The following is a 26895-nucleotide window of genomic DNA, read 5'->3' on the forward strand; positions in this document are numbered from 1 at the left end:
CATGCTAATATGCATTAAGTTTAGAATCCTCGCAATATTACAATGGGTCCATCCAAAATTCTTAAACTAAAATATAACTAGCCAAGAATACATATCGAAAGGAAGTAATCAAGGCTCGTCATCATCGAGCCAGGATACAATCCAAAGAAAATCAAAAGAAAAATATTTTAGAAAAATATCTTCCTGATCATCCCAATGTTTCGACACTTCTCATTCCCCAAATTTCTCACCCATTATTCACTAACTTGAAATTTCCTTCCTTTTTTCCCTGTATTTTTCTTCAAATTTTTTTCTATAAATTGGACATTTCATTGATTCAAAAGAGAACAACTGGAGGAATACAAAGAAAAAAGAGAATGGGAGAATTGAAGGAAAGTTGAAGATTACTTTTTAACTTCTTCAAAACCCATCTTTCACTTTCTAAAAAAGCTCCACATTCTCTCTACTTCGATCCACTATTTTCTTTCTCTTCACCATCACCTTCCTCTATATCCACCACTCACTTCATTTCGTGAAACCCCCATCCACCAGCATTTTGCAACAGCTTTGGCGAACCTCACACACAACAGTCCAACTCTGATAGCGGCATAAGCAACTCCCATGAATCAGATCGGTGAAGACACTTGCAAGCAACTCCCACAAATGGCCTCGATGTCGAGAATCCATCTCTGACACCCACTCACAATCGATGATGAAGCTCTGACAACCTCATTCTAGCAAGCTCACGAGCAGTTCGACCTTTGGTGACCACTACAAATTTCCATGGTTAAAGAAGAAGAAACCGTGGAAGGAAAGAGGGAGAAGAAGAGATTTGGTAAACAAGTGGGTCCCACCCACTTTCCTTTTGTGAAAATTGCACAAACTGCCCCCAAATATGAGATTTGTTACCATTACACTCTTAAACTTTTAATTTGATTAATTAGCTCCTTATAGTTTATTAAATGTTGCAAAAAGTCCCTTATGTTAGTTGATCTTGAATTAAAAAAATGGCAAACTTGTCAATTCACATATTGTTGCGGATTTCAATTATGTTCATGATAATGGAAAATATGTTTAATCTATCTCTTGGTATGAAGATGAAGCTATGCATTGCACTAACGATAGATTTATGTGCATGTACACCTTGCTAGTGCATACAAGTTCTCTTAAGTTGGACCCAAGTATAAATCTAACTTAAGTATCCTGGTAAGCCCATGGTCCAACGTAAGGACTTTAGAATACACCAACATAGGTTTGGTCTTTGGATCTATTGTAGAGATCTCCTAATTGTTTGATATGCATTGATTATGTACACTAAACTACTGACACGCATGCAAGAGGGAAATAAGAATGTAGAAAAAAGGAAAAGGGTTCGTGGATGGTTGGCTCAAGCGTAGATGGTTTGTGTTGATTTCTTAGTGGGAACAACAAACCTATATAAGCACAATGACTATGAAATGGAAATGATACAGATGTCTGCTAAAATCTAAGTGTATGTGTGATGCATTGGAGATATGTTCTTTAATTCATGCTTAATATCTCTCGATGTGGACGCCACACTTATCCTATCTCTAGAGTGCATGCGTTAGTTAAAATGAACAAACAAATGACATGAATAATTTTATCTCTAGAATTACTTCAAGCCTTAGCTTGATGCATTCAACAATGAACTACTCTCTCGAGTGACTAATTGCTTTTTCACTTCAATCAACTAATCAGGTGAATTCAAGCAACAAATTTTATACACTTCTTAAGCCAGAAGATTCACATACATAAACAACTTAGAATATTAACAAATGGAGATGTGAAGAATGGTCGAAAATGAGATTGAATTAAAGATATAAGTTTTGAAACAGATAATCTTAGTTCAGTCAAGTGGAATGGTGAATGAGAATGCAAGGCAAAAGAAAGAAGTCAAGCTGTAGGGTTTAATCTCTTGTTCCCTTTGGCTTGTTTTTATGCTTGTTGTTGCCAACTCGGTGGAGGGGTTGACGGAGACGTCTCTCTCGAGTTTCTCTTTGGCAGCACCTCGTTACCAACGGTGGAGAATGACTATCGTCCCTCATACTTCTTGCTTGTAGACAACAAAGGCAAAAAATGACTAACTCTCTAACTAACTAACTGGCTAATTTGCTAACTTGCTAACTCTTTCATTTACAAGCAGTTCCTCCTTATATAAGCAATCAGTTCAGCCACTTGGTGATGTGATTACATTAAATTTTATGCCTTGAGACAGCCGACTGCCATTCTGCTTCGATCAGACGCCACTAGTCAGATGTCATGCCTACAAGTTGTGATTTGACGTGGATTGCACGAGCCAAATGTATCTTTCATGCATCGGATAATCTAGATGCATACCCTTTGCATTGGCCTTATCTACAACACTTAGTGAATTTTTCTGATTCCTACATTAAAGTGTGTTAGTGATGCAGTTTTTCACTTAAGAAGATACTTTTGCATGAGTTTATCACATACATACAATTTCATGTGTTTTCCTTTATCATGAGTGTGTTTACATCACTTATAATCCTAATTATTCAAACTTTGAGAGAACAATAACTTGTATTTCTACAAATTATCACATATCGATGAAAGAAAAAAAGAAAAAAAAAACTTGTTTGATCTATTTTGGTTGACCTTTTCCTCTTTCCTTCGATAAAGGGATTTAGTACTCTCTCGATTCCTTCTTAATCGGAAAAAATTCATCCTATACACCACTATAATGAACTAAAATCCAAAAATGGGTCATCTTTAAATTATTTGGAGTTACTCTTTAATTCTAGCAAAAAAGTATTAAAAAAAATTAAACAAAACCAACACCTAAAATAAATTTTGGATAAAACATGTGTAAACCCACATTGAATGACCTAAAACACGAACAAAAATGATTTAGAATTAGACATTTCAAGTTTGGAAGTTGGAAGATAATTGCTAGATAAAAAGAAGTAGTTGCTAAAACCTTGCTAAAACATATGTAAATCCACCATAAATGACCTAAAACAAGTATAAAAATGATTTGAAGTAAAGGAGTTTCAAGTTTGAAAGTTAGAAGATAATTGTAAGTTAAAAAAAAAATAGTAGCTAAAAAACTTGCTAAAATATATTCCTACTCATCCTAAATGACCTAAAACAAGTATAAAAATAATTTGGAGTAGAGCGTTTTAAGTTTGAAAGTTAAAAGATAGTTTCAAGATGTTGCCAGATAATTGCAAGATAGATACAAAATAAAAGAAAAAGTAACTAAAAAAAACTTGTTAAAACACATAGAACCTACTCTATGTCACCTAAAATAAGTATAAAAATGATTTGAAGTTAGGTCTTTCAAGTTTGGAGGTTGAAAGATAGTTATGAAATTATTACGAGATAGTTACCAGATAAGTTTAAAACCGTAGTTAAAAAGCTTGTTATAAATGACCTAAAATAAATATAAAAATGATTTAAAGTTAATAGTTAAAAAAAAAAAAAAAAAAAAAAAAAAAAAAAAAAAAAAAAAAAGAGTCATGTTTTGAGAATGGGGAAAATGCCTTTGGTTAATATCTCTGTAACGTGAAAGAGATGTTGGTGTAAGAGCGGAGGTTCGTGCATTAATTGAAGACCTCATCTCTGTTCCCCAATTACCACCAACCACCACATGATTCGACACACACACTCTGAATCTCAATTTCTTTGTTCGAGCCAACGATTTCGTTCAATTTCGGAACGAAAATCAACGAAAGTGGTTGCGAAATGACTTCGGTTTCAGCTCTTAGAGGCGTTCGATTGCCTTTCTTCAATCCTCAATCGCCTCATCATCGCCTTCAATTTCCCGCCATAGCTACGCGGCATTCCAACCATGGCTCCAGGTCAAACGGTTTTCGTCTCCTTGCTCGTTACTCTCCAGCTCAGGACCTCTTCTCTTCGCGCTTTCAAAGTACACTTGCCTTCTTCTTCTTCTTCTTTATTCGAGCTTGTCTGTTCTGAAAGACTTTGGAAATTGATTGTTTGTTTATTTGTATTTTCGTACTTCTTCTTCTGATTCGGAAGCGATTGATTGTGTTTTGTTGAATATTTCATCGCATCTTTCGGTTAGAGTCCTGAACAATTGGGATGAAAATAAGCATAGGGACTGTGTATGTTAGGGAAGAAGGAGAAGAAACTCTTTACTTATCCTCCTTTGAAATAACTAATTGAGGCGCCGTATGTATATCAGGTGTTTCAGAATGAGAAATTATATTTGTCTAATTGAAATATTCGAGTGAAAGGAAAAGAAAAGGAAAGAAAATATTGACTCGAAGCAAAAATTACTTAGCAATGTATGTTGGGAAGTGCATAGGCATTGTTATAAACGTCTAGTTTTGATTTGGATAAATGTTTTTTTGTGTGGTTTCATTTGTTTGACTGCATCCTCATCAAAATCTAACCAAATGCTCATGTATAACTTGCAATTCTCAGCTAGCATAGAAAATCTGCCTAAACTGTTGGAGGACATCGTGCAGACCTCCATAAACACAGGTCCACGTGGTCCCATAAGGCTAGCTCAAGGTATTCAAGCATTTATTGGAGTTGGTAGAGAGTGGCTTGCAGATGTGACGAAGGTATCGATTCTTTCACTTTTCGTCAGCAACTTAACCTTTGTGTTTGTGATCATGTTTCTTTACATGGTCATTTGAACAGAAATCGGTCATTTAAACAGTAATCGTCTTTCAAATGAATCTTAAATCATTTCTTCACAGTTAAGATGATTTCATATGAAGGAAATTCACTAAACTCATACATTATAAATCTTGGAAGGATATATGAATGCATTTCAATTTTGGCAAATATCTTGCCATGAGAACCGTGCAAAAGGCTTGGCTAATGAGCACCAAGATGAAGCCTTCAACTGAACTAATTCAAAACAATCAATCCAAGGAAGAAGTTTATCATGAAAGAACCACAATTTTGAATAAAATGGCTTTAACTCTATTAATCTAAAGCAACCCAGCCTTGGAGCTGAGAATAAGAACCGAGAGCAGCTGAGAAATATTGCTTCTAAGACGTTGGCAATGACCCAATAAAGATTGAAAATCGCAAAACAAAAAACAAAAAACAAAAAGAAACAAAATCCACTGGTGACTAGCATAAGGACATTCAGAGAAGATATGGTTTAAAGACTATCTGCTTCCTAGACATAGTAAACGAACAGAAGACATGATGCTTTTGGTGGGAGTTTTCTTCTGCATAACATCAAAGGTGTTGAGATGACCATCGAACATAATCCACACTAGAATATTTATTGTCTTGGTGCTTTTAGACTTCCACAAGGATATAAAAACTTCTTTTTCCATAGGCAAAGAGGCTTTCAAATATCAGGATAATGATTTCATGGAAAAATTGCCTGAAGAGTTGAGGCTTGAATTTATTTCAACTGTGCCACCTGTATCTTCCTTGCTTCCATTCTAAGTTGATTGCACTCTTTCACGTAGTTCTGAATGATTTCTGCATCCCTTTTATGATTGTAAATTATATTTACATAAGTTCATTGTCATTGGTATTGGCTGCTAAATCCAGATCTCATATTTGCTCCATAGGTATTTTGAGAAATAAATATATGTTAAGTTCTGATGAAGACTCGAGGGATAACATTTAAATTCTTTTTGTACTTTATTTTTTGAGTTTCAGTGTCTGAAAATTTTGGGTAACATTGTTGTTCGTCAAAACATCTGACAGGAGATATCTTTCTTTGTATTCTTAGGAATACAATGTTATTTTGGGATAGCTAGTCCTCCCATTTCATCGAGATAATCTCTTAAATATGCTACACCACTATATGCATCCTTTTATTTGTATACAACCACTGACATCCCTCTCAATCCTTGTAGTCAGCAAATTCATCAGCTGGATTGCCAACAGAGTTGCAGCTAGGATTACTTTCCCCAACTTATTTGAGGAGGCTGTTTGAACGCATGGGGGCAACATACATCAAATTAGGTCAGGTAAATATTGCTCATTGCCCATTCAAGTGTACCAAAGTAAAACTTCTAATGTGAAATTGCCTATTCTGTATTACCGCTTCAGCATTTTTTTCCTTTCATCTTCAACAAATCCTTGATGAAGACGACATTTGTTATTTGCATGTATCAACTTTGTTACATCTCAATTAATGCAATCCATTTTTTTTTTGTTTAACCTTCTTTATGTATTTCCTCATTGATCATGTTTGGTCCTATATTTTGAAGTTCATAGCATCAGCTCCCACACTTTTTCCGCCAGAATACGTGGAGGAATTCCAAAAGTGTTTTGACCAAGCTCCTCCGATTCCCTTTGAAGAGATCAAGAAAATCATACAAGATGATCTGGGGAGATCGATTGATAGTGTCTATGAATATGTTGACCCCATCCCGATTGCTTCAGCCTCAATAGCTCAGGTAAAGGGATATCATACTATCTTGATTTGTTAAATAAATTTTCTTAATGCTTATACTTATTGAGTATTGTAGTTAATGTCTAGGTTCATGGTGCAAGGCTTAGGGGCTTCCAAGATGATGTGGTTATTAAGGTTCTAAAACCAGGGATAGAGGACATATTGGTAGCAGATCTAAATTTTGTATATATTGTTGCTCGCATATTGGAGTTCTTGAATCCCGAACTCAGCCGTGCATCTCTGGTACGCTATCAAAGTAATTTCTTGTAGTTGGAAGTTTGAAAGGTTTATTTAAAAAAAGAGAGCGAGAAAGTGCAATTTAGGTTTTCTTGTCATTTTGCTTATTTATCCTTCACCACAAAAGATATCATTTTTTTGCAATCAAATTTTAAAGAATAACACAACATTAAGTCTTAAGTTTAGAGTCCAATTTCCTGGATTTGATGAAATTGAAAGTTTAGGGTGAAAACTGATACAACTTGGCAAGTTTAGGGAGTAATGCTTGATCCCCCCCCACACCATTTTTTAGATACAAAATCTCATTGGAGTGCTCAGTTTTAAATGCCTATATGACTGCTTTCCTTTTTAAGTTCTGTTGTGAATGACATAAAAATATGAATGCTTGGAGAAGCTTATTTTTCCATAGGTAGGTGAAGTATAAAAGTTTGCAAGATATTGGTTTTTACTTTTCAGTAGGTTCCTAATTGGAGGATTCACTAGAAATGATACTCAAAGAAGTTGAATTTGTATTTTCATCAGGTATCTATCGTGAATGACATAAGAGAATCAATGCTTGAAGAGGTTGACTTTTACAAGGAGGCTAATAATATTGAGTCCTTCAGGAGATATTTGGAAGACATGGGACTCACAAGGCAGGCTACAGCTCCGAAGGTATATCACCACTGCAGTACTAGACGAGTTTTAACCATGCAAAGGCTCTATGGTGTTCCTCTCACAGACCTAGAGTCTATAAGTTCACTTGTTCCCAACCCAGAAGCCAGTCTCATTACTGCGCTTAATGTCTGGTAGGATACACTGTTTTTTCCCCTTGCTTTTGGACAAATTTTATTTATTATGTGTGATGCATTATATAATTGATATAAAACACCACTGCAGGTTTGGTAGTTTGCTTGCGTGTGAAACCTTCCATGCAGATGTTCATGCAGGAAACTTGTGGTTATTACGTGATGGCCGTATTGGTTTCCTTGATTTTGGTATGTGCACTCAACATCTAGTATTGAGTTTATGTATTGTGTAGCTTTTGAAGTGGTTGATGGAACTTGCAAATGTGGAGGATTGTCAGGTCGTGTATAATAGTTATTGGCATATTACATTTATTGGACGATTGGATCTCTCTATGACACTGACAATGATTAGTTTTTTATGCTACATCGTTTCCAAATCAGTTATACTAATCTGGGGGAGGATAGATTAAATTTGGATCTTTACGATTTAGCCATACTTCTATATGTTTTTTTTAAGTGCAGATAGCAGCTCTATCCTTAATCAGCATGTTTATAAGGTTATTTAGAACCAGAATTCATCTCAAAAAGGAAAATTTCCCCACTTCGGTGCCTCTCACACACAATAAACACATCTGCTTTAATTAAGATTATGACTGAAGAATAGTCTATTAGACATTTATGTTTTGGCTGACCATGAAAAATGAAACTGCTAAGACATTGTGAGACCACTTCGGGAGCTACTCCAAAGTAACAAGATGGCCATTTTAAGTCGTGGAATATTGAATTATTGATATTCGGGACGCAGGTGGTGTTAGGCATCTAGGGTAGTTATATTAGTTAGCTGATAGATTTAACTAGAAGAGTGGGTCAATTAGAGTTTTTAAAATGAGAGAGAAGTTTGTTGGCCATGCTAGCTCTAAGAAAGAGTTTGATATGGGCAGGAGGTTACACATAGGAAGGAGGTGGATTAGATAGATTTTGGAATTATTTCTTGGGGGAGAGGGAGCCCTCAGGGAAAATTGTCAACCGTTCTTCCCACCAGAGTATGAGTTCTTCAATTCATTTGACATTCCTGGTTCCAGTCGCATGGTTATTTTGGCTTTCTACCTGGCTCAATCCCATGTCCTTCCCTAATTAAATGGTTGTAGCCTTTAGGGTATCTATTGTACGATTGTCGAGAGTTAGATGATATAATATTAAAATTACATTCACCAGTGATTTAACAAAGACTTCAAAGGGTTTTGGATTGATGTGGGTGTAATTTCTAATTAGCAAGGTTGCCGCTGTCACAATTTTTTTTGTCTGAACTCTACTCTTCCCTCTCTTCAGTGTGGAATTTGAATTTCAGTTATTTGGAGTTATAGATGTCCATTGTTTTGAACATGTATTATTTCTCAATGCATTTGATGAAATGCTATTTGTTATGTCTTGCAGGAATTCAATTATTTAATGATGTTGGCCAAGCCTTTAATTACTTTTCATGAGATTCAAGCTTTTCTTTTGAGAAGTTCAAAATTCCAAAATTCTTTTCTGAGACGGCTATTTTTACAAACTGCAATTTCCATGTGTTTGTGCGTCAGCCACATACCTTGTTCGAAATAAATGACGTTACTGACATGGCAAAACAAAATAAAATATTTTCAGGAATTGTTGGACGTATATCTCCAGAAACATGGGCTGCGATGGATGTATTTTTGGCATCAATTGCAACTGAAGATTATGAATCAATGGCATCTGCCCTCATCCAAATGGGTGCCACTAACAATGACGTCAATGCTGTGGCTTTTGCCAGAGATCTAGAAAATATATTTTCCTCAATAAAGGTAAGTGTTTAGATAGTTTGGGGAAACAAGTTAAGTTGTTGAAGTCCGGGAGTTGTTTATTCGTGGGACTTGTAGTGTTGAGTTACAATCGATTTTTTTTAATTGTGGAGCTCATGAACTCCCTAAACCAAACAATGAGTGGAGTTACAACTCTACTTTCCCAATTCCACCTCTTTGGTCAAACATCTCTTAGAGGTGTTTGGATTAAGGAATGGAGTTATTAAGTCTGAAGAGTTATTTAGTCATAGGATCCATAGCGTGAGGATTTATAAAATATGAAATTGATATTTTTTATAGTTTTGGATCCCACAAACCCTCTGGCCAAACAAGGAGCTTGAATTAACAACTCCACTCCTCCCAACTCTAACTCTTTGGGCGTTTCACCCTCATGGAGTTCAAGAAAAGCATCAATTGAAAATTGTAAATTCTTTTAAGTGGTCTATCTCACCAATTGGTAGCTTTTTTTTTGGAGTAGGCTTTAATTATATATGTACTTGTATTGATGAAATTCTTATGTATTTTTTTTCTCTTTAGAAAACAATTTAGTTGTCTGGAACGGCACTACACGGTAGTAGCATCTTTTCTTTTGTCTGGAAGGGCACTAAACAAGGATCTCGCTAGCTTTGTTATCGTTTATAGATAGAATTAAACATAAATATCCTGAATCATATTGTTCTCATTCTATCAATGCAGGATTTGGATACAGAAATTGTGATAGCAACAGCCAGGGAAGGAAGGAGTGGCTCAACCGCTGTTGCCGCAAATATACTCGTAGACGAGAGGCAAATGAACAAACTTTTCCTTGATGTGGTAAGTGTTACTAGCATTGTCTTGTCATGTCTTTTCAACCCCAGTGATAATCTTCTCCATACATTTACAGCTCCAAGTTAGTGAATCATACGGGTTAAGATTTCCTCGAGAGTTTGCGCTTCTCATGAAGCAACTCTTGTATTTCGACCGTTACACCCGGTTACTAGCCCCAAATATGAACATGCTTCAAGATCAGAGGATTTCCATCGTTTCGAACAGAAGAAACAAATACAAAGACAGTTTCAGATGAATATGATGTGTTCAGAGAGCATACAAAGTTTATAAACTTCTTCTACACAATACAGGTATGTTTAACATAGAATACATCAGTCTTTAGTGCATATATTACAAAATACAACCATACAGTTTCTATTGTAAAGTGGTCTATACTTTTGAATAATGATCAAGTAGAAAATGGCCCTTCCTTGCAACTTGTGCTTTGTAATTTTTCATTTGAGGCCTAAAATGAAATAATAAGACTTAGAGGAAAGAAGAATATACTAATATTCTCCAACCACGCATTAAGTTTGTGGAGTTGCATTACAAGTTTGGACAACATTTTCTTTTCTATTGCTTTCAAAAACTTATCAAATTGTAAGCACTTTGAATTGTCTAGAACCACGACCGTAGATTTTGGGTTTTGGATTTGTTTTCGTTCTATTTTCAGTCTTTGTACTTTTAATAGATTTTAAAATCAGTTTCTTTAGCAAATATATATTGAAGTAATACTATTTTTGAGTGAATGGAATTTTTTCTCTCTTTTTCTTCTTGCTCCTCGCCAAGAAACCTCGACGTTCTTCACCTCCGCCTTCACCCTCCAACGAAGTTGAGAGCTTGGTATGCCATAAAAATGGCATTGGTTTATATAGATGAATGCTCAATGCAGTTTGAGTAGAAGATGGAAATGAATACTAAATTTTGATACATCTCCAAAGGTTTTGGGATATATATTGATATCTTCTTTTAATTTAATTTGTAATCTCACCTACTGAATTTTTTTTTTTCCAGCACTCTCTACTTCTCTCCCTTTCTCAAGCTAATAAAAATGTTTTATGAAGTTTAATAAAAATTAGAACAAATATTGATTTATTCACTTAAATTTTGAGGTGGTATCAATTAAAGTTCTGAACTAATAATTGTATCAATTTAAATCATGAACTTTTGCAAATGTATCAATTTACAATTTCATCCAAATTTCATCCGACCAATAGTGTAAAATTTATCATTTGAATCAATTAAATTTTTAAATTTTCATAAACCAATCAATTTAGATCATTCAATATAACTTCCTTTGAAAATCATCCATGCATTAGTTTTCAAATGTGTAGACTTCTTCAAATGATAATTTTACAAAATAGACAATTAGAGTAAATGTATGGACAATTTTTTAACAAAATTTTGTCTAAGAGTCTAAATTGATTCATTTATGAAAGTTTACAAGTTTAATTGATACAACTATAAGTTTCACATAATTTTTTTTGTTTCAAACGAATCGTAATGGAGGGTGTAAATCAATATCTTTATAAAAGCTTAGGGTTTAAATTGATACAACCTCTAAAATTCAAAAGTACAAATTGATATTTTTCACTAGTAATATTGGCTAATTTTAAATTGTTAAGATTATTAAAGCTAAATTTGAACATTTGAAAGTACCACTAAAATGTTATATTATGACTTGACAAATTTTCAAATTAGCTTGCACGTCTAGATGGGAGAGAATTTGTGCATAAAACAGATGTTTTTGAGTGAATGTTTTGTATCTATAGTCTAGATCATACTTATACACGAAAGGTTATACTACTTCGACCCAAATGATTATAATAAGGCAAAGGTTTACTATTTGTTAAAATATATTTCCATCATTAGATTGTGATATTTCATATCTATTGTCTAGATCATATCAGAACATGAAAGAATACACCACTTCATGTTTAACCACTTTGACCCCAAAACAATTGTAACGACAATGAGTAGTCACCTTCACCCAAACAGTTGCATGTTGTTGGCATAATTTACACTTCTTTGAGTAGCGTCTCGTGGACAAATGAGAAAATAAAAGTTTATTGAAAATGAAGGAAAAACGAATAATATGAAAGGATACACTAATTTAATGTGTAACCATCTCCATCTACATAGTTATATTCATTTAGAGTAAATTGCACCCACCTGAGTGTCTCGTCAACAATTAAAAAAAAAGGAATTTACTAAAATTGTAAGGACAAAAAAGTGAATTTGTAAGGAAAAAAAAATGAATGGATGCATCGAATGTACCTACATGCATACTTTCGTGAAAGAAAGCATTCAAATAGTCACATCCCATCAACAAAAATTGCACCTATTCAAGTCACATCTTGTCAAGGACAAAACAGAAATTTATTAAAAATGTTTGAGCAAAAAAGAAAGGTAGAAGGATGCACCAATTCAACATGTAACATCTCCCTCAAACAACATCCTATCAACATAGATGATAGTTCATAACTTATTTATTACATATATATGAGAACACATTTTTATTTATTAGAAGGTAAACAATTTTTTTTAAAAAAATATTTATATTTTGATCATTAATATATTCCTTGGTTAACTAAGTTTTCAATTATACCACTTTATAAATTATAAATAAGTATTTTTTAAAATATTTTAAACACATATTTAAATTAGAAAATAAAAAAATATTCTCTTACTTCTCATCCTCTCCCCTTTCTCTCCTCCCCTCCCTCCACCAATCTTTCTCACTTCATCTTCATCCTCTGCCACTTATTATTATTTATTAGTTTAGATTCAGGACTTGATTTTCCAAAGACCAAAATCGAACCTTTTTTAAAGGTTGAAAACTTGATTGTTAAATTTTAGAACTTAGGGGACTAATTTGACATAAATTCCAATCTTTAGACAATAAAATTGTAATTTATCTTTTTTTCTTTCTTTTTTTTGAGTTCAACAATGGTGGAGGTGAAGGATCCAACAATCTCATTGACTTTTGAGATAGTAATTGATGTCTCATCAAATTCACTTTGAACCACATACTTAAGCTTTGGAATTACATTACAAGTTGCTAATTTGGACCACATTTGCTTTCTTATTGGTTTAACCGAAGAAAAATCATCAAATCTTAAGCAACTTACACATCAAAGTCTAGTACCAACAAAAACCCTCAAAATAATTTATTTAGAATCTCTATCAACATCATCAATAATGTACTAGTACAACAAAGAACAAGTCTTTTAATGAAGAAAAGAATACAACCAACCAATATCTCTATCATCAACTTAGATAGGAGTCCTCTATCACACAACTTTTCACCTAACCTTTTACTTTTCCATTGGAAAAGTATTGGTTTTAGATATACTAATTGTGACTCTTTGTTATGAAAAACTTACCTTATTTGTATTCTCAATTGTCCAATTTTAGTCTTTATAATTACCATCAATTTTAAATTTAGTCATTTAAAGTATATTTTTATCAAAATAAATAAATGTTAACTTTCATGCAAGATAAGACATCGTGTAAAGTATTTTCTTAACTTATAAATAGAATACTAATAGACTAATATTTTGATATATAAAAAAATAAACAAACTAACTAACTACAAGGACTAATTTTAAAATTTATTGAAAATTCATAGACTAAAATTGAACATTTGAAATTACAAGAATTAATATGGTACAAATTCAAAATACAAAGGCCAAAATAATATTTTAACAATATGCTGAAGTAAAAATACAAGGACCAAAGTAGTTTTAACCTTTATTTTATATTATCTAGTATGGTATTTGATTTTAGAAAATTTCAAACAAATGACAATCTATATTTGAGATTTTTGTATGGTTGATCTACCTCCAACCCCAAAATGATTAATGACCTGTCCAAAAACAAATGAAAAACAAATGAAAACTTACCTTCTGCTTACGTGAAAGTGCACTTGCTACATTTTGTGGCATCGTTTTAGGGACATATCTCACGGTCCGAAGTTGTTGAAGTCCTAAACTGATTAGTTAGACTATCACGATTTTTACTTTTCTCACACTTTTGTCATTCAACCTCATGGAAACCATTTATTCAATTAATTGGGTCAAACTTCAACAACTTAGGACTGGGAGAGACGTCTCTAACACAATACTACATAAAATGTAGCATGTGTGTTTTGATGCAAGCAAAAAGTTACTTAACATGATGAAAATTGTGATAATCCAACTAATCAAGTTGGGGCTTCAACAACTTTGACTTGGGAGAGAGAGGTTTCTAATGCGAGCTACATAAAATGCAATAAGTATGCTTTGATGTAAAAAAAAAAGGTTAACTTTCATTGGGATATGTCATTAATTGTCAAGAAGGATAAGAATGGATCATCCGCACAAAATCTCATCAATATTTTAACGTCTATACTAATCACGCTTTAAAAAAAAAATAACTCTCAAGTGATAATTAAATTATTATATTATCAATATGTTTAAATATGGCTATGTTTACTTATAATTTAAGGGTTCTTAAATACTATGATTTTTTCTAAATACTATAAAAATTTAATATCTACATTCCTTATCCTGAAAAATGTCATTTTTTTATATAAAGTACTCCCAAAGATAATTTTGAACATTGTCTTAATTTTATATATAATTTTTAAAAAATGATGAATAAGAGAGCACGTGACCGCGTGCCATTGCGGGGATTGCCACGTTCAACTTCCAAACGGTGGCCAGTGGCGGTGCCTCTCTCTCCTCTATCTCTCTAAAAAAATTTCCTATAATACAAACTCCCTCTCTCCTAAATCTCAAAAGACTAAAATTTCTATCCAAAAAAAAATAAAAAATAAAAAATAAAAACCCCACCAAACCAACAATATGCAAGTCTCTGCATCTCTCATAATACCACCGCCACCGCCACCCTCCTTCCACCGCCCCTCCACCGCCGTCTTCCCCAAGTTCAGGCCAACACCACCCATTTCCTCACCATGGCTCCGCCATCGAGCTGGGGCGGTAGAGCCAAGATGTGTTAGTCAAGGTGGGTGGGGGGGCTCTGTGGCGGAGCTGGACATAGAGGAGTGGCTGAAGTCAGGGAAGCTGGAGGAGAAGTGCGGCGGCGGAGGAAAAGGAGTAGTGGAGCTACTTGAATGTTTGGAAAAAGAAGCCATTATGGGGGAAGATGAAGGTAAAGACCCTACAGATTATAATAGAAGGGCTAAGATTTTCAGTACCAGTTCTAAAGTGTTTCAAGCTCTCAAACAACATTCTGATGCTGCTGCTCCTCCTCCTCCTCCTCCGCCTCACCATTCTTGAATTCACTAGATAAATCTGAAGAAACAGAGAGGGAAAAGAGAAGAAGAAGGGTGAACATGTTCATATCATATCAAATCTTTATTCAGAGTTTCCAACTTATTTGATATTAGAGTTCTTCAGACAGTGGATTATTTTACACTTGCTATCTTATTCATTATTTTGCACCTCGCTTTCTACTTTCTCCTCCACCTCCCAAACCTTCTTCTTCAACCAGTCAAATGGCTGCCATGTTTTCCAGTTTCAAGAAGAGAAGAAAAGTAGTTATGATCTTTTCACAAATAGCATTAGATGAACAAAACAGAAACATGGTGGTAGATGAAAGGAGTTAGTGAAGTTTAAGACCAATACCTGTATAAGCCAAAGAGCAGTGGCTGTGCCTGCAACACTCCATAACACAGCAGCTTCAATGTTGATGGGATGTAGGAGATTCCGGAGCTTTGGACTGAAGAACTTCAACAAACCCTTTTCACCTGTCAACATTTTTTTTTTTTTTTGATTGTTTCTGTGTCTTAGCTCAGGAGGAGCCATAGTTGTACCGAATTTAGTGAAATAAATCTTTGTTTGTTTTCGTCACTTTACGGCTTTCTTTGTTGCTCGCGTGTCATGAAAACAGAGAGACAGAAAAAGAGTCACCGGATCTATTAATCGAAGTCATTTAATTTAATAAAAGACTAGGTTCCAAAAATTCTCAATGTTGTCATAATCAACAAAAACGGTATATTGTACAACAAAGGATGAGATGGGTATTTTGATCTGCCCTTGCATAATTTCCTAATACAAAAATGAAAAAAGATCCTTAAGCAGCAAAGGATCAATTTGAATTTGGAGGATCATCATTGTTATCACTTTGTGTTGGTCGCCGTCCTTTGTCCGGACCGCCAATGATGCCCCAAGTCTCAAATTGCCTTTGCCGAGCTCTTGCTCTCTCCTTCTCTTCTTCAGATTTCGTGAAGTAACAGTAAGGACAGGAAACTCCATACTCCCATTCGGGAGATTCCATGTCAGCATCACTCACTGGTTGCTTGCACCCATAACAAAGCTTGAATGTGCCCTGCTCCAGACCATGCTCAACTGAGACACGCTTGTCGAATACAAAGCATTCTCCTACCCATAGGCTCTCTGACTTTGGAACTTCCTCCAGATATTTCAGAATTCCACCCTCCAAATGATAAACCTTAAAAAGATTCATATAAGAAGATGCATCAGATTAATAGTGTCTAAGCCAGAAAAGTCCATGAGAATGCAGTTCGGGTGGCATGGAAAGATGGTTCGATCTAACATCTTCCAGATTTAAGTGCATACATTGATCATCGACCTAGGAACTTCTCTTCTGAATAGCTTGTGATTTTTCAAGACAGCAATTATCCAAGGAGTTCTTTTAGAGTGCTTTTATGAAGTATGGCAATCATATAGGTGTCAAGTCCAAAGTCAAACCAAAAGCAAATCATGTTATTTTGAAATCAACAAGTTCACCTCTTTAAAGCCTTTGCTGAGGAGATAACTTGAAGCTTTCTCACAACGGATTCCTCCAGTGCAGTACATGGCAACACGTGGAGGCGAGTCCTCTTCAGGGTTTACTGTTTCTTCTTCAACTCCTTGATTTGAATGCTCACAATCTGATTTAGGAAGTTGGAATTTATCCTCCACCCAAGCTGGAAAATCTCGAAATGCTGTAGTACAAGGATCAACTGCTGTTTTGAACTTCCCAATCCTTGTTTCATAGTGATTTCGCACATCAATGACCACCTACATTAACATTTTGATTATTTAGCATGATCACCTTATTCCCTTCAACGGGAATGCTCACCAGACACGATCACAATATACATGCACGTCTAACAAACCAAATGCAGTTCCTATAGTGGCAATACATGTGAGTTCAATAACAGTTTTTTCAAAAAAATAAGATGCGAGTTTAATAACAATTCAATGATCAAAATATGTGCAGAAACACGAATCCAACAGAAGCCAATGGCAACTTGAACAATATAATTAAAATTAAGACAAGTAAAATACTCACAATATCTGGGTCACTTATCAGTGCATTCCAATCCCTTGGTTTCACATATTGTCCAACCCTTTCAACAGGTGATATAACAGGCATTCCAAGAGTGACAATCTGCAAAAACAAACACAGCATTGGGACGAAAGCATCAATATATGAATAAACATCAACAAATAATAAAACCAATCCGTGCCCTTATATTCTACATCTACTTCCATTCCAATTCCCACATCCTTAAGAAAATAAAGAAAATAAATTAAGATTTGAGTACCTCTTTCTTTAATTTGACCCTGACATGATCCCAACGAAAGGGTGCATCTTCCCCTGCTGCAAGAGGGGAACTGCTAGTATGTCCGTGATGGATGGCTTCTTCTTCAGGACTAACAGGTGTTTCCACCTGCCTTAGTCCTTTTAGCCGTTCATCACTTTCAATGAATCCAAGAACCTTTTGGACAGATTCTCGCGTTCCACAAATGCTCCCATTAATTCCTTCAGGTGCGAGAATGATACCTCCTGAAACACGCTGAGCTAGATTAGCTTAGTAACGTAATTCAAATATGGCAGCAAAAAGCGGTATAAATTTATAATAAGAGATGAAGTCTAGAAACTGGGCGGAAGATGTTTCGATATCCATTTTCTATTAGCAGATAACTTGCATTCACTCCATTCTTTATACTGGGGGAAAAACTCAAGGTCATATTTCAACTTCATGAAATAAAAAGAGTGCTCGATGTTGTCAAATCACTTTGAGTTCTTACTAGCTATGTTAAATATATCCAGCTAATACCTACTCTATATGTCCTTGCTAAAGAATGACGATCAAATCAACTTAAAATGTTCCATCTTTTTTCGATAAGAAATAGTTGATTATCTACTTCCCTAAACAATGGAAAACAAATCAATTGAAGTTTGGGACAAGACTGGATTGATGGTGATCCCTATTGTTTGGTATTCCCAGTCTCAGTCGTTGTCAAGGGACTAGGGAGTATCTATAGCCTCAGTCTTTTCCTGCTTTGAAGGTTTATCATCTATTGTATTTCTAGAAATCTGAAGCGATCCATTCAGAAAGCACATCATCATCTATTTTATTTCTAAAGGGAGCGCTTTCCTCGAGTCCCTTTGGAGGGTCTTCCTATTATTCGTGAGCTTGTTTGTTTGTTTAGTGGCTAGTGCCCCTCTATCATATTCTATCATTCTCTCTCTCAAAGAAAGCTTGGGTCTTTACCAAAAAAAAAAAAAGTCCTTCGTTTTCAATAAGAGGTGGAGAATATGATTTCCCTTATATCATTGATTTGAACCGTAAGTTATTGTCTGGGGTTAACATAATCACTGTCAGTCTCTTAATCTTTCTCGAGTATTTCTTGTAAGTATTATTTAATTAAGCTTTTCGCTTCTGCTACTTGAGATTTTCTCTTTCCTTTCTCATCTCCATTTTCCATCCAGTTCTATGGAAAATTAATATCCCAAAGCAGAGTCTTCTCTTGGCTTGATTCTTTAGGGAGGAATCAAGAATGAACATCATTGCGCATCATTATAGCTCTTCCTGCTTGAGCTATCATCGTGTTGGTTCCTTTTGCTGTGTAAATATGAATTGGAGGATCTCAACCATATTTAATGCAAGTGTTCAAGCTTTTGGAGCTCCTTCAGAATAACGTAGGTTCCTCATCAGGAAAACAAACAATCATAGTGGTGGCTCTTTTGCATCGAGTTTGCAGGAGAGGAAAATTTATGTAACAGACAAAATTTCTTTCCAATTCGTTGAAGTGCCTTTGTTTCAAAGAAATGGAAAGAGCAACTACATGCACAGCACATTATGGTGAAAATGGGAGACTTTTACTCTTCTAAGAAGCAATCAGTGTAATAAAAACATTAGTAACTATCTTCATAAGGCTTGCATTCCAACACCAACTTCCATTAAATTTTGGTGAACTTACATTCCAACACCAACTTCCATTAAATCACAGAACAAAAAAATTCACCCCAAATTCAACATCTATAATTTCACAACAAGAAACCACTTAAGAAACATATAAAATAAACACACAAAACAAGACAAGGGTAAAGACAAGAACAAATACCAGTTCCTCACATAGGTTCTTCAAGGGCGAGCGAAATTCCGCATGGTCGGGAAGATCAGCAAATTTATAGAAAGAAACAACAACAAGTGATGCTGAATCCATCTCCTCCACTTCACATGGGGTGGGGGAAGGTCCAGAGAAGCATCCGGAATGAGTCATGCTCCGGGTGGGCTTCTGAAGGAAAGAGGAGAGAAACAAAGGGAGAGAAGAGGAGGGTTTTGGAATAGGGAAAGAGGGGTTGAATGGGATGAAATTAGGGTTTGAAGAAAAGGAGGAGGGAGAAGAAGAGGGCAATGGCGATACCATTCCCAGGGCTAGCAATGGAGAAGCTCTATATCTGAGCATGGAGGCTGTAGACGACGAGTCGTTCGCCTTCTTCGTTCTTTTTTCGCTTTATTTTAATGTTGGGCTTTACATTGCAAATAAAAAGCCCATAATACTTCAGCCCGGCTCAAGCCCAAAAAAGTGACAAAATTATGAGAAATTGTACTATATGACTAAAACTGTGGGCAACTTTTGAAAAATGTCTTTCTAATTTCAATGAAAAAATGTCTATTGGTGGAGGAGGTGGGGCCAACAATAATGATGTATTTTCCACTTTTACTCCCTATACTATGTATGTCATGGAATCTGCAACGAATTTTAAAACCAATATTTACCAATATATTTGGTTGGAGATACTAATTTTATAATGGATTTGAAAACTAACAATCGTACATGTTAACATGTATTAGTCAGAAGTGTAATTTGTACAAAAGAGTATAGGGAGTTTAAATACAAAGAATACAGACTAAAATATGATAAAAAAATCTCTACTAAAATCTCTCTCTAACAACTTAATTTACACAATATACATTCACACCCTCCAAACTCAAGGTTGCAAAGTACGAACCAACTTGAGTATGTTAAGCAACTGGTGGAAGTATCTGGATAACGTTTTGATGAAAATATCAGTTGGTTGCTCAGTGGTGGAAATAGATTGTAAAAGATGAGTTTTATTTAGGAGATGATAACGGACAAAATGGTAGTCATTCTCAATATGTACCAACATTCATGAAAGACATCATTGTGAGCAATCTAGATGGCACTACAATTGTCACAGTGAAGGGTAGTCGAGGACTGCTGAGGGACTCCGATATCAGCAAGAAATTAGCGGAGCCATAATAACTCTGATGTAGCATCAGCCAGAGCGTGGTATTTAGATTTAGTACTAGAACGAGAGACAACACTCTGCTTCTTACTCTGCCAAGAAATGAGAGAGTCACCTAGGTAGAAACAGTACCCCGAGGTAGAGTGCCCATCAGTAGTATCACCAACCCAATCAACATCAAAGTAATTGGATAATACCAGGGATGACTGCAAAGAAAACTGAAGACCATGCCCTAGAGTACCTTTGACACAGCAAAGAATACGGAGGACATTAGTAAAATGAAGATTTGTGGAGCAGCCATGAACTAACTAATAATATGAATAACATATGCAATGTCTGGATGAATTACTTTTAGATAAATAAGGCTGCCAAAAAGTTAATGATGGAGACTGGCATCTTCAAGCGGAACCCCAACAAACGGAGTCAAGTGAACATTGGGATTGAATGGTGTCGGTGTTGTGGCAGAATCAGTGATGCTTGAGTGTGCCAATAGATCAGAGACATTTTATTTGAGACAATAAATAACCAACAAAGCTTATTGACAACTTATGACTAAGAAAGTAACTCAGTGAACCCAAATTTGTCACCTCAAAGTGTTTTCAAAGATAACGTTATAGATCAGAAATAGCTTGAGGGTCATCCCCACTAATAATCATATCGTTAAAATACAGGAGAAGAGAACAATACCATGAGACGTCTGACGCATTAAAAATATCGTGTCATGTGGACTGGAAGTATATCCAAGTTGAATGATGGTAAATTGAAAGTTGTAAACCAAGCTAGCAGAGCCTACTTCAAACCATACAATGCACGACGAAGGAGACACTTTTTGGGATGGATGAGAAATACTTGGTGGTGGTTGCATGTATAAATACTTGGTGGTGGTTGCATGTATACTTCCTCAGATAAAGCCCCATCAAGAAAGATATTCTTGATATCCATCTGAAGGAGATGCCACTGTTTGGCAGCAACAACTGCTAAGAGACTCCGAACAAATATCATCCATGCCACAAGAACAAACGTCTCTTCATAATCAACGCATACTCTTGATCAAAATATTATTTTGTCACAAGTCGAGCCTTATATCGTTCGATAGAACCATAAGAATGAGTTTTGATCTTGTAGACCCACTTGCAATCAATGGGCCTTTTACCAGGGGCAGATCAACATATAGTCTCGTATGTGCATCTTTTCTAAAACCTAGAGTCCTTCATTCTTTGCTTGCTACCACAGAGGGTTAGTACTTGCCTCATAAGAAGAGGTAGGTTCAACCAAGGAAACGATAGTGGAAAAATAAGGAAAATCTCGAAGATGAGTAGGAGGTGCCCTTACTTGAATGGAGTGTCGAATAAGAGAAGCAAGATCGTGAACAAGTTTAGATTCCATAGTTGAGCCAGAAGGCTGATTGGGATTAATAGAGACTGGTCTAGATCGCTCAAGCTTAGTATCATGAATGGACTCAGACGAAGGAAAAAGATCAATAGAAACATCATTCAGAAAGGGCGAGAACTTGAGAGAGAAGAATCAAAGGATGAGAGATTAGAGAAACTTCTAAAAAGTGACATGGCGAGAGATGCGTAATGATGGTAGCGCAAGTGCACACCTCAAATTATAATATAGTAAAACGATCAAGAGACCGAGTATCGTCCTCTGAGGAATTGGTTTAACTCTTTTAGCTATTCAGAGATTCTTCTAATTTTATTTAGGGGACCGAACTGTGATGAGAACCTAACTAATCTAATCCTAAATAGCAAGAAAAGATAAAATTGGGGTGAGTCTAGACAAAGACACATTTTAGGGTATGATTTCGTTAAACAGATTAACCAAATTAATTACTTTGACCTTAAATTGATTCATGCAAATTATAGATCTAGGAGTCTTTTATCCAGGCATCTTCTCTCAAGCTCAACCCTTTCTAATGACTAACCTGTTGGGGTTGATGTCCTAAAGTCTCGTGTCCTGTAGTTTGTAAACAGTTTGTATGGACGCTTGTGATGTATAATATATGATATTTTACTTCACTTCTTGATTTTACTCAGTTGAATGTTTTATTTGCTTTACCACAAACCAATAAACCTAAAATCCCTGGTTGTCTGCATGTTCTTAAGCATGTATGTGGTGACATATAAGTGGATCATGTCTTAAGTGATAATCAAAATGGTCTGTAGTATATGGATATAGGAGGGAAACCTTATCTTGGTAACGCTACAGATGTGGCCCACTTTCTCTGGAATCATGCAAAAGTGGGAAGACCGAATTCAGTTCTTGTAACTAGAGAATAAAATGAAAATTGTTTTCATTTTGTAAGAGACACAAAAAAATCGCTCATGGTATGTTCCTATTTGATTGCATAGTGTTGAGAGCCTATATAATAGTGCTCATCTTCCTAAACGATCGCACACTCGTGCACCCGCGACTAAATGATCGCTTAGCGCGCCGAGCAGACCTAAACGACCGTTTACCATTTGATAGACGATCACTTAGCTAAACCTACACGATCGTGTACCTTTTCTAAATGACAAGCACTTGACTATATAATAGTCTTCTACTATCTCCCACTTGCTTGTTCGTTCAACACGACCGTCTTTTCCTCCTTCCTCTACCAATTCCATCAAAGTCCACCCTTTGGATTCTCACTCTGAGAATATCGAGGACTTTGAGTGGTGGTGTCATCCCCGGTTGCTTTGGTTCGTGTACTATCGATCGTGTAGACGACTGTGGTGCTGTTAGGCGACTGTGTGCTGCGTGATAAGGAGCGTAAAAGAGATGCTTCCGTTGGACTGAGTTTGATTGAAGAAAGTCTTCAATTGGTATGTTTCTCTCAGTCTTTTGTATATTATTTGTTAAAGCATGCCAGTAATTAATGTACAATGCATATCTGAATGTTAGAATGTATGTGTGGTAATTCTGTCATAATGAAATCGAAAAGATCCACTTTCGCTCATGGCTTCTCTTGTTTAAGAGTTCCTTCAATTGGTATAAGAGTCAAGTTGCTGATATTCCAATTTCATTGATGAAAAGAATTGCATATACATTCATGGAGGGTGTTGAAGGATCTTTTACCGAAGAGTTCCATGAGCGCGTTCGGATCGCTCCAATTTCATAGTGGTCGAAATACAACAATATACATTTAAACGTACAGTTATGCAAACAAAACATAATTAACGACATGTTTTGAACAAGAAATAAATGAGGGAGAGAGTTTCCATACTTGTTGAATACGTTCTTCAAACTTCAAAACTCAATGCAACTGAAACCTCTACCTGATCAATCAACATCTGAACAACCGCACGAACACGAATGCTGTAAGGACGACACCACTAGAAAAGAGCCCCAGGTATTTTCGGAGTGAGAACCCAAAGTGTGGTCTTTGGTGAATTTGGTGGAGGAAGGAGAAAGACCAGATCGTGTGGGCAATAAGCAAGTGTGAGGGAAAAAAGGCACTATCGTATAGCACGATGCTTATCGTTTAAGAGAAACTACATAATCGTGTAGGTTTTACTGAACGATCATTTAGGAAATAGTATTCGTTTAGAAAACTCGACACATAATACGATCGTTTACGTAAGCTATCCGATCGTGTAGAAACTAGTGTGTGATCGTTTAGGCGCGAGGTAGACGATCATTTAGACACAAAGCGACTATCATATAGGTTCTCGATTCTTTTAAGCGATCGTTTACGATTTCACCAATGCGCGCGTCTATCTTTTTCCGGACTACTGAATGAACGATCCAAAATGAAACCAATTTCATTTTTAATTCATCGGTTACAATAACTGACACATTCCCACTTACGCACGTCCGAACGTGATTTTTGGGTTAATTATCATATAATTAACCACCTAAAATATTAATAAATATAATCATATTATATTTTTAACCTATAGTTTGATATCACATATCTACTATAGTAATTTCTCCTCTACTTGATATAAATCATATTTATATCTAATTTCCTCCAAAATAATGTATCTCATACATTTAGCCAATTATATCATATATAATTAACCAATCCAATTATATCATATATAATCGAACTTCCTCTTGTCAATTTGAACATTTCAAATAAACCCAAACACTGATTCTTGACTTTATCCAAGCTACCCAGGGGACCTAATGGACCTGTGGCTTGAAGCTTCAACAGTCCGTGAATAGCTGACAACTTTTTAGCCACGAGATCCACCATCCGTTAACTGTCAGGCATTCCACTAAAGACCAACAACTGAACTATTCTTACCACAAATATATTTCTGTGTCCATCGGATATAACCAATCATGAGTACGATGACCCTTCACAGATGCTTCTAAGTACCGCTGGGCTAAATTATCATTTTGCCCCTGTAGTTACATCTCACTCCTTAAGTACCACTGATTCCTCTAATGAACAATACAACATAGTCCAACTATGTGTGAACACCTCTCGGGCCAAGAGAAGGTGTGTGGCGCCACATCGTTTAAGCCCTGTAATCAGCCCTAAAGGGAGCTATCTATCTATTTGCCCCTGCTTCAGGGAAGGAGTGAATTTCATCTTGTGTAGCTGAGTTTCCAACTCCCAAATCAGATGAATCCCCAAAGTGGTAGGTTTGAGTCGGTGGCCTGGCCACTCGCATCCATGAAAATCAAAGAACCGCCCTCAATGGCAGGAGTTCCCAACTCACTCAGGATTGAGGTCATGTTACCTATGGTCATCCTAGTGAAGTGAAGTCTCTATCATGAATAGTGTTATATAACAAGACGTTAACACTTTGTAGTCAGGTCTTATACAAACTCTTTGTATAGGACGCCCTTGCTCGCATGTTCTCTACACGAATGATCAGGATCAGATAATCTGTGACAAGTCACAACACTTGTGACCATTCCACAAAGCGGGCCACATCGTTACCAGGATAAGGTTTCCCTCCTATATCCATATACTACAGACCATTTTGGTTATCATTCAAGACATGATTCAGTTGTATGTCACCACATACATGCTTGAGTTACATATACATAACCAGGGATTTTATGTTTATTTGTTTGTGGTAAAGCAAATAAAAAGAGCAACTGAGCAAAATACAATATGTGAAGTAAATATCATATATTATACAACACAAGCGTTCGTACAATCTGTTTACAAACTACAGGACACGAGACTTTAGGGCATCAACCCCAACAGGTGCAACATCTCTACTCTCTATTTAATGGTTAAATTGTTTGTGGATTTGCAGATTAATGGATTTTTCTGGGATAAAACCTTGGTTCGATTAATTCTTTTGCATTTTCGGTTAATTGTAAAGGCTCTTGCGTTTTTGGGCATAATTAATGTTATCGAGTTTATAATTCAAAGTTAGTTTAAGTTTTTAGTCGTTCGTGAAGAAGTTCGAAGCAAGGGTTGCTGCTGTTCGAGGAAGAAGACGATCAAGAGTTGATCGGGTCGTGTAGATGATGGTGTAGGCGATCGCTGAGTATCAGATGCTCGGGTGTCGTTTAACGAACACACGCACTAGATGATCGTTTAGCTCAGCAAGCTTCATCGCTTAGTACTGACTAAACGATTGTGGAATAACGCACAGTAAATCGTTTACCTCTTCGCACGTTAAACAATTGCCTAGACGATCAGGTTTCGCAGCCTCGTTGTCATCTAAGCGATCGTTTAGCTTTTTCGCGCTATCGTCTAGTATGCGCTAAGCGATTGTTTACCTGCAGTGTTTACTAAATGATGGAGTTTTTCCTGGTGGTTCAAGACTCCGTTCGCCTGTGAACTTTGCTCGATGAAAATGTAATAGATAGAATTATTTCATTTCGATTTTGTAAAGGTTCATCCTGATCCATTAATATTTGGTTTGTTACATGAGATGTATGGTTATTTATATGTCATATAGTATGCACATATAGTAAATCCCACTTTAGGTTATGCATCGGTCATGCATCATCTCTTTTGTAAATGTTATAATTTAGAGAAGCATAATTTAATTATGTAAGGGCATGCTCATGCATCATATAATATAAGAGTTATATTCATACATGCATAAAAATCATTGACATGCATCATCTTTATATTATAATTGTTATAGTATAAGGGTGTATGGAAAGCATGTTTGCTTGGTTATTACGTGTATATAAAAGTTATGTATAGTAATGACCGGACATTGCATGAAGCATGACACATAGGTTTCTTTATAAGTGTTATAAACACCTAGTTATGCACAATGTGTTTTAGTTGTTTCTTTTTAAAGGTTAAAGAGAAATTAAAACTAAAAGCAATAAGAAAGACATGCATGCTCACTTAGGTTTAATTCATGGTTTTAATGTTTAAAACTTGGATGACATAGACCTAAGATCACAGTTCTAATATAATTAGCAACCTTTAGGCTTTAATCTTTTACTCAGTTTAATAGGATTAAATTAACTAAGAAAAGGTTAAAGTGTAGTAAATCTATCTATAAGA

At 35.7% G+C, this 26895-nt stretch overlaps 3 protein-coding genes across 3 annotated transcripts; 2 read left to right on the forward strand and 1 right to left on the reverse strand.

Moving 5' to 3' along the window:
* The first annotated feature begins 3413 nt into the window (after positions 1–3413).
* LOC120081760 (Protein kinase superfamily protein) lies at positions 3414–10390 on the forward strand. Its single transcript, XM_039036915.2, has 10 exons — positions 3414–3889; positions 4411–4553; positions 5820–5933; positions 6177–6365; positions 6449–6604; positions 7121–7386; positions 7478–7575; positions 8971–9149; positions 9843–9959; positions 10030–10390. The coding sequence occupies exons 1-10, from the start codon at positions 3706–3708 to the stop codon at positions 10207–10209; spliced, it is 1626 nt and encodes a 541-aa protein (XP_038892843.1). The 5' UTR covers positions 3414–3705; the 3' UTR covers positions 10210–10390.
* A 4410-nt stretch (positions 10391–14800) lies between these two features.
* LOC120081603 (uncharacterized) lies at positions 14801–15808 on the forward strand. Its single transcript, XM_039036631.2, has one exon. The coding sequence runs from the start codon at positions 14801–14803 to the stop codon at positions 15233–15235; it is 435 nt and encodes a 144-aa protein (XP_038892559.1). The 3' UTR covers positions 15236–15808.
* LOC120081602 (Rhodanese/Cell cycle control phosphatase superfamily protein) lies at positions 15293–19697 on the reverse strand. The gene is made up of 5 exons (XM_039036630.2): positions 19319–19697; positions 17512–17763; positions 17256–17354; positions 16709–16981; positions 15293–16409 (listed from the first exon to the last, which is right to left on the reverse strand). The coding sequence occupies exons 1-5, from the start codon at positions 19661–19663 to the stop codon at positions 16047–16049; spliced, it is 1332 nt and encodes a 443-aa protein (XP_038892558.1). The 5' UTR covers positions 19664–19697; the 3' UTR covers positions 15293–16046.
* Positions 19698–26895: the final 7198 nt, after the last annotated feature.

Source organism: Benincasa hispida, chromosome 7, assembly GCF_027475165.1.
Source record: "Benincasa hispida cultivar pf3 chromosome 7, pf3_genome.v1.1, whole genome shotgun sequence".
Taxonomy (NCBI): domain Eukaryota; kingdom Viridiplantae; phylum Streptophyta; class Magnoliopsida; order Cucurbitales; family Cucurbitaceae; genus Benincasa; species Benincasa hispida.

What these genes read in the sequence shown, in the direction of transcription:
- LOC120081760 (XM_039036915.2), top strand. Translation starts at nt 3,706, where the DNA reads ATGACTTCGGTTTCAGCTCTTAGAGGCGTTCGATTGCCTTTCTTCAAT. An exon ending in CTTCTCTTCGCGCTTTCAAA is followed by an intron (nt 3,890 to 4,410) that starts GTACACTTGCCT and finishes TGCAATTCTCAG; the next exon opens with CTAGCATAGAAAATCTGCCT. An exon ending in CATACATCAAATTAGGTCAG is followed by an intron (nt 5,934 to 6,176) that starts GTAAATATTGCT and finishes TATATTTTGAAG; the next exon opens with TTCATAGCATCAGCTCCCAC.
- LOC120081603 (XM_039036631.2), top strand. Translation starts at nt 14,801, where the DNA reads ATGCAAGTCTCTGCATCTCTCATAATACCACCGCCACCGCCACCCTCC.
- LOC120081602 (XM_039036630.2), bottom strand. Translation starts at nt 19,663, where the DNA reads ATGCTCAGATATAGAGCTTCTCCATTGCTAGCCCTGGGAATGGTATCG. An exon ending in AGAACCTATGTGAGGAACTG is followed by an intron (nt 17,764 to 19,318) that starts GTATTTGTTCTT and finishes AATCTAGCTCAG; the next exon opens with CGTGTTTCAGGAGGTATCAT. An exon ending in GGGTCAAATTAAAGAAAGAG is followed by an intron (nt 17,355 to 17,511) that starts GTACTCAAATCT and finishes TTGTTTTTGCAG; the next exon opens with ATTGTCACTCTTGGAATGCC.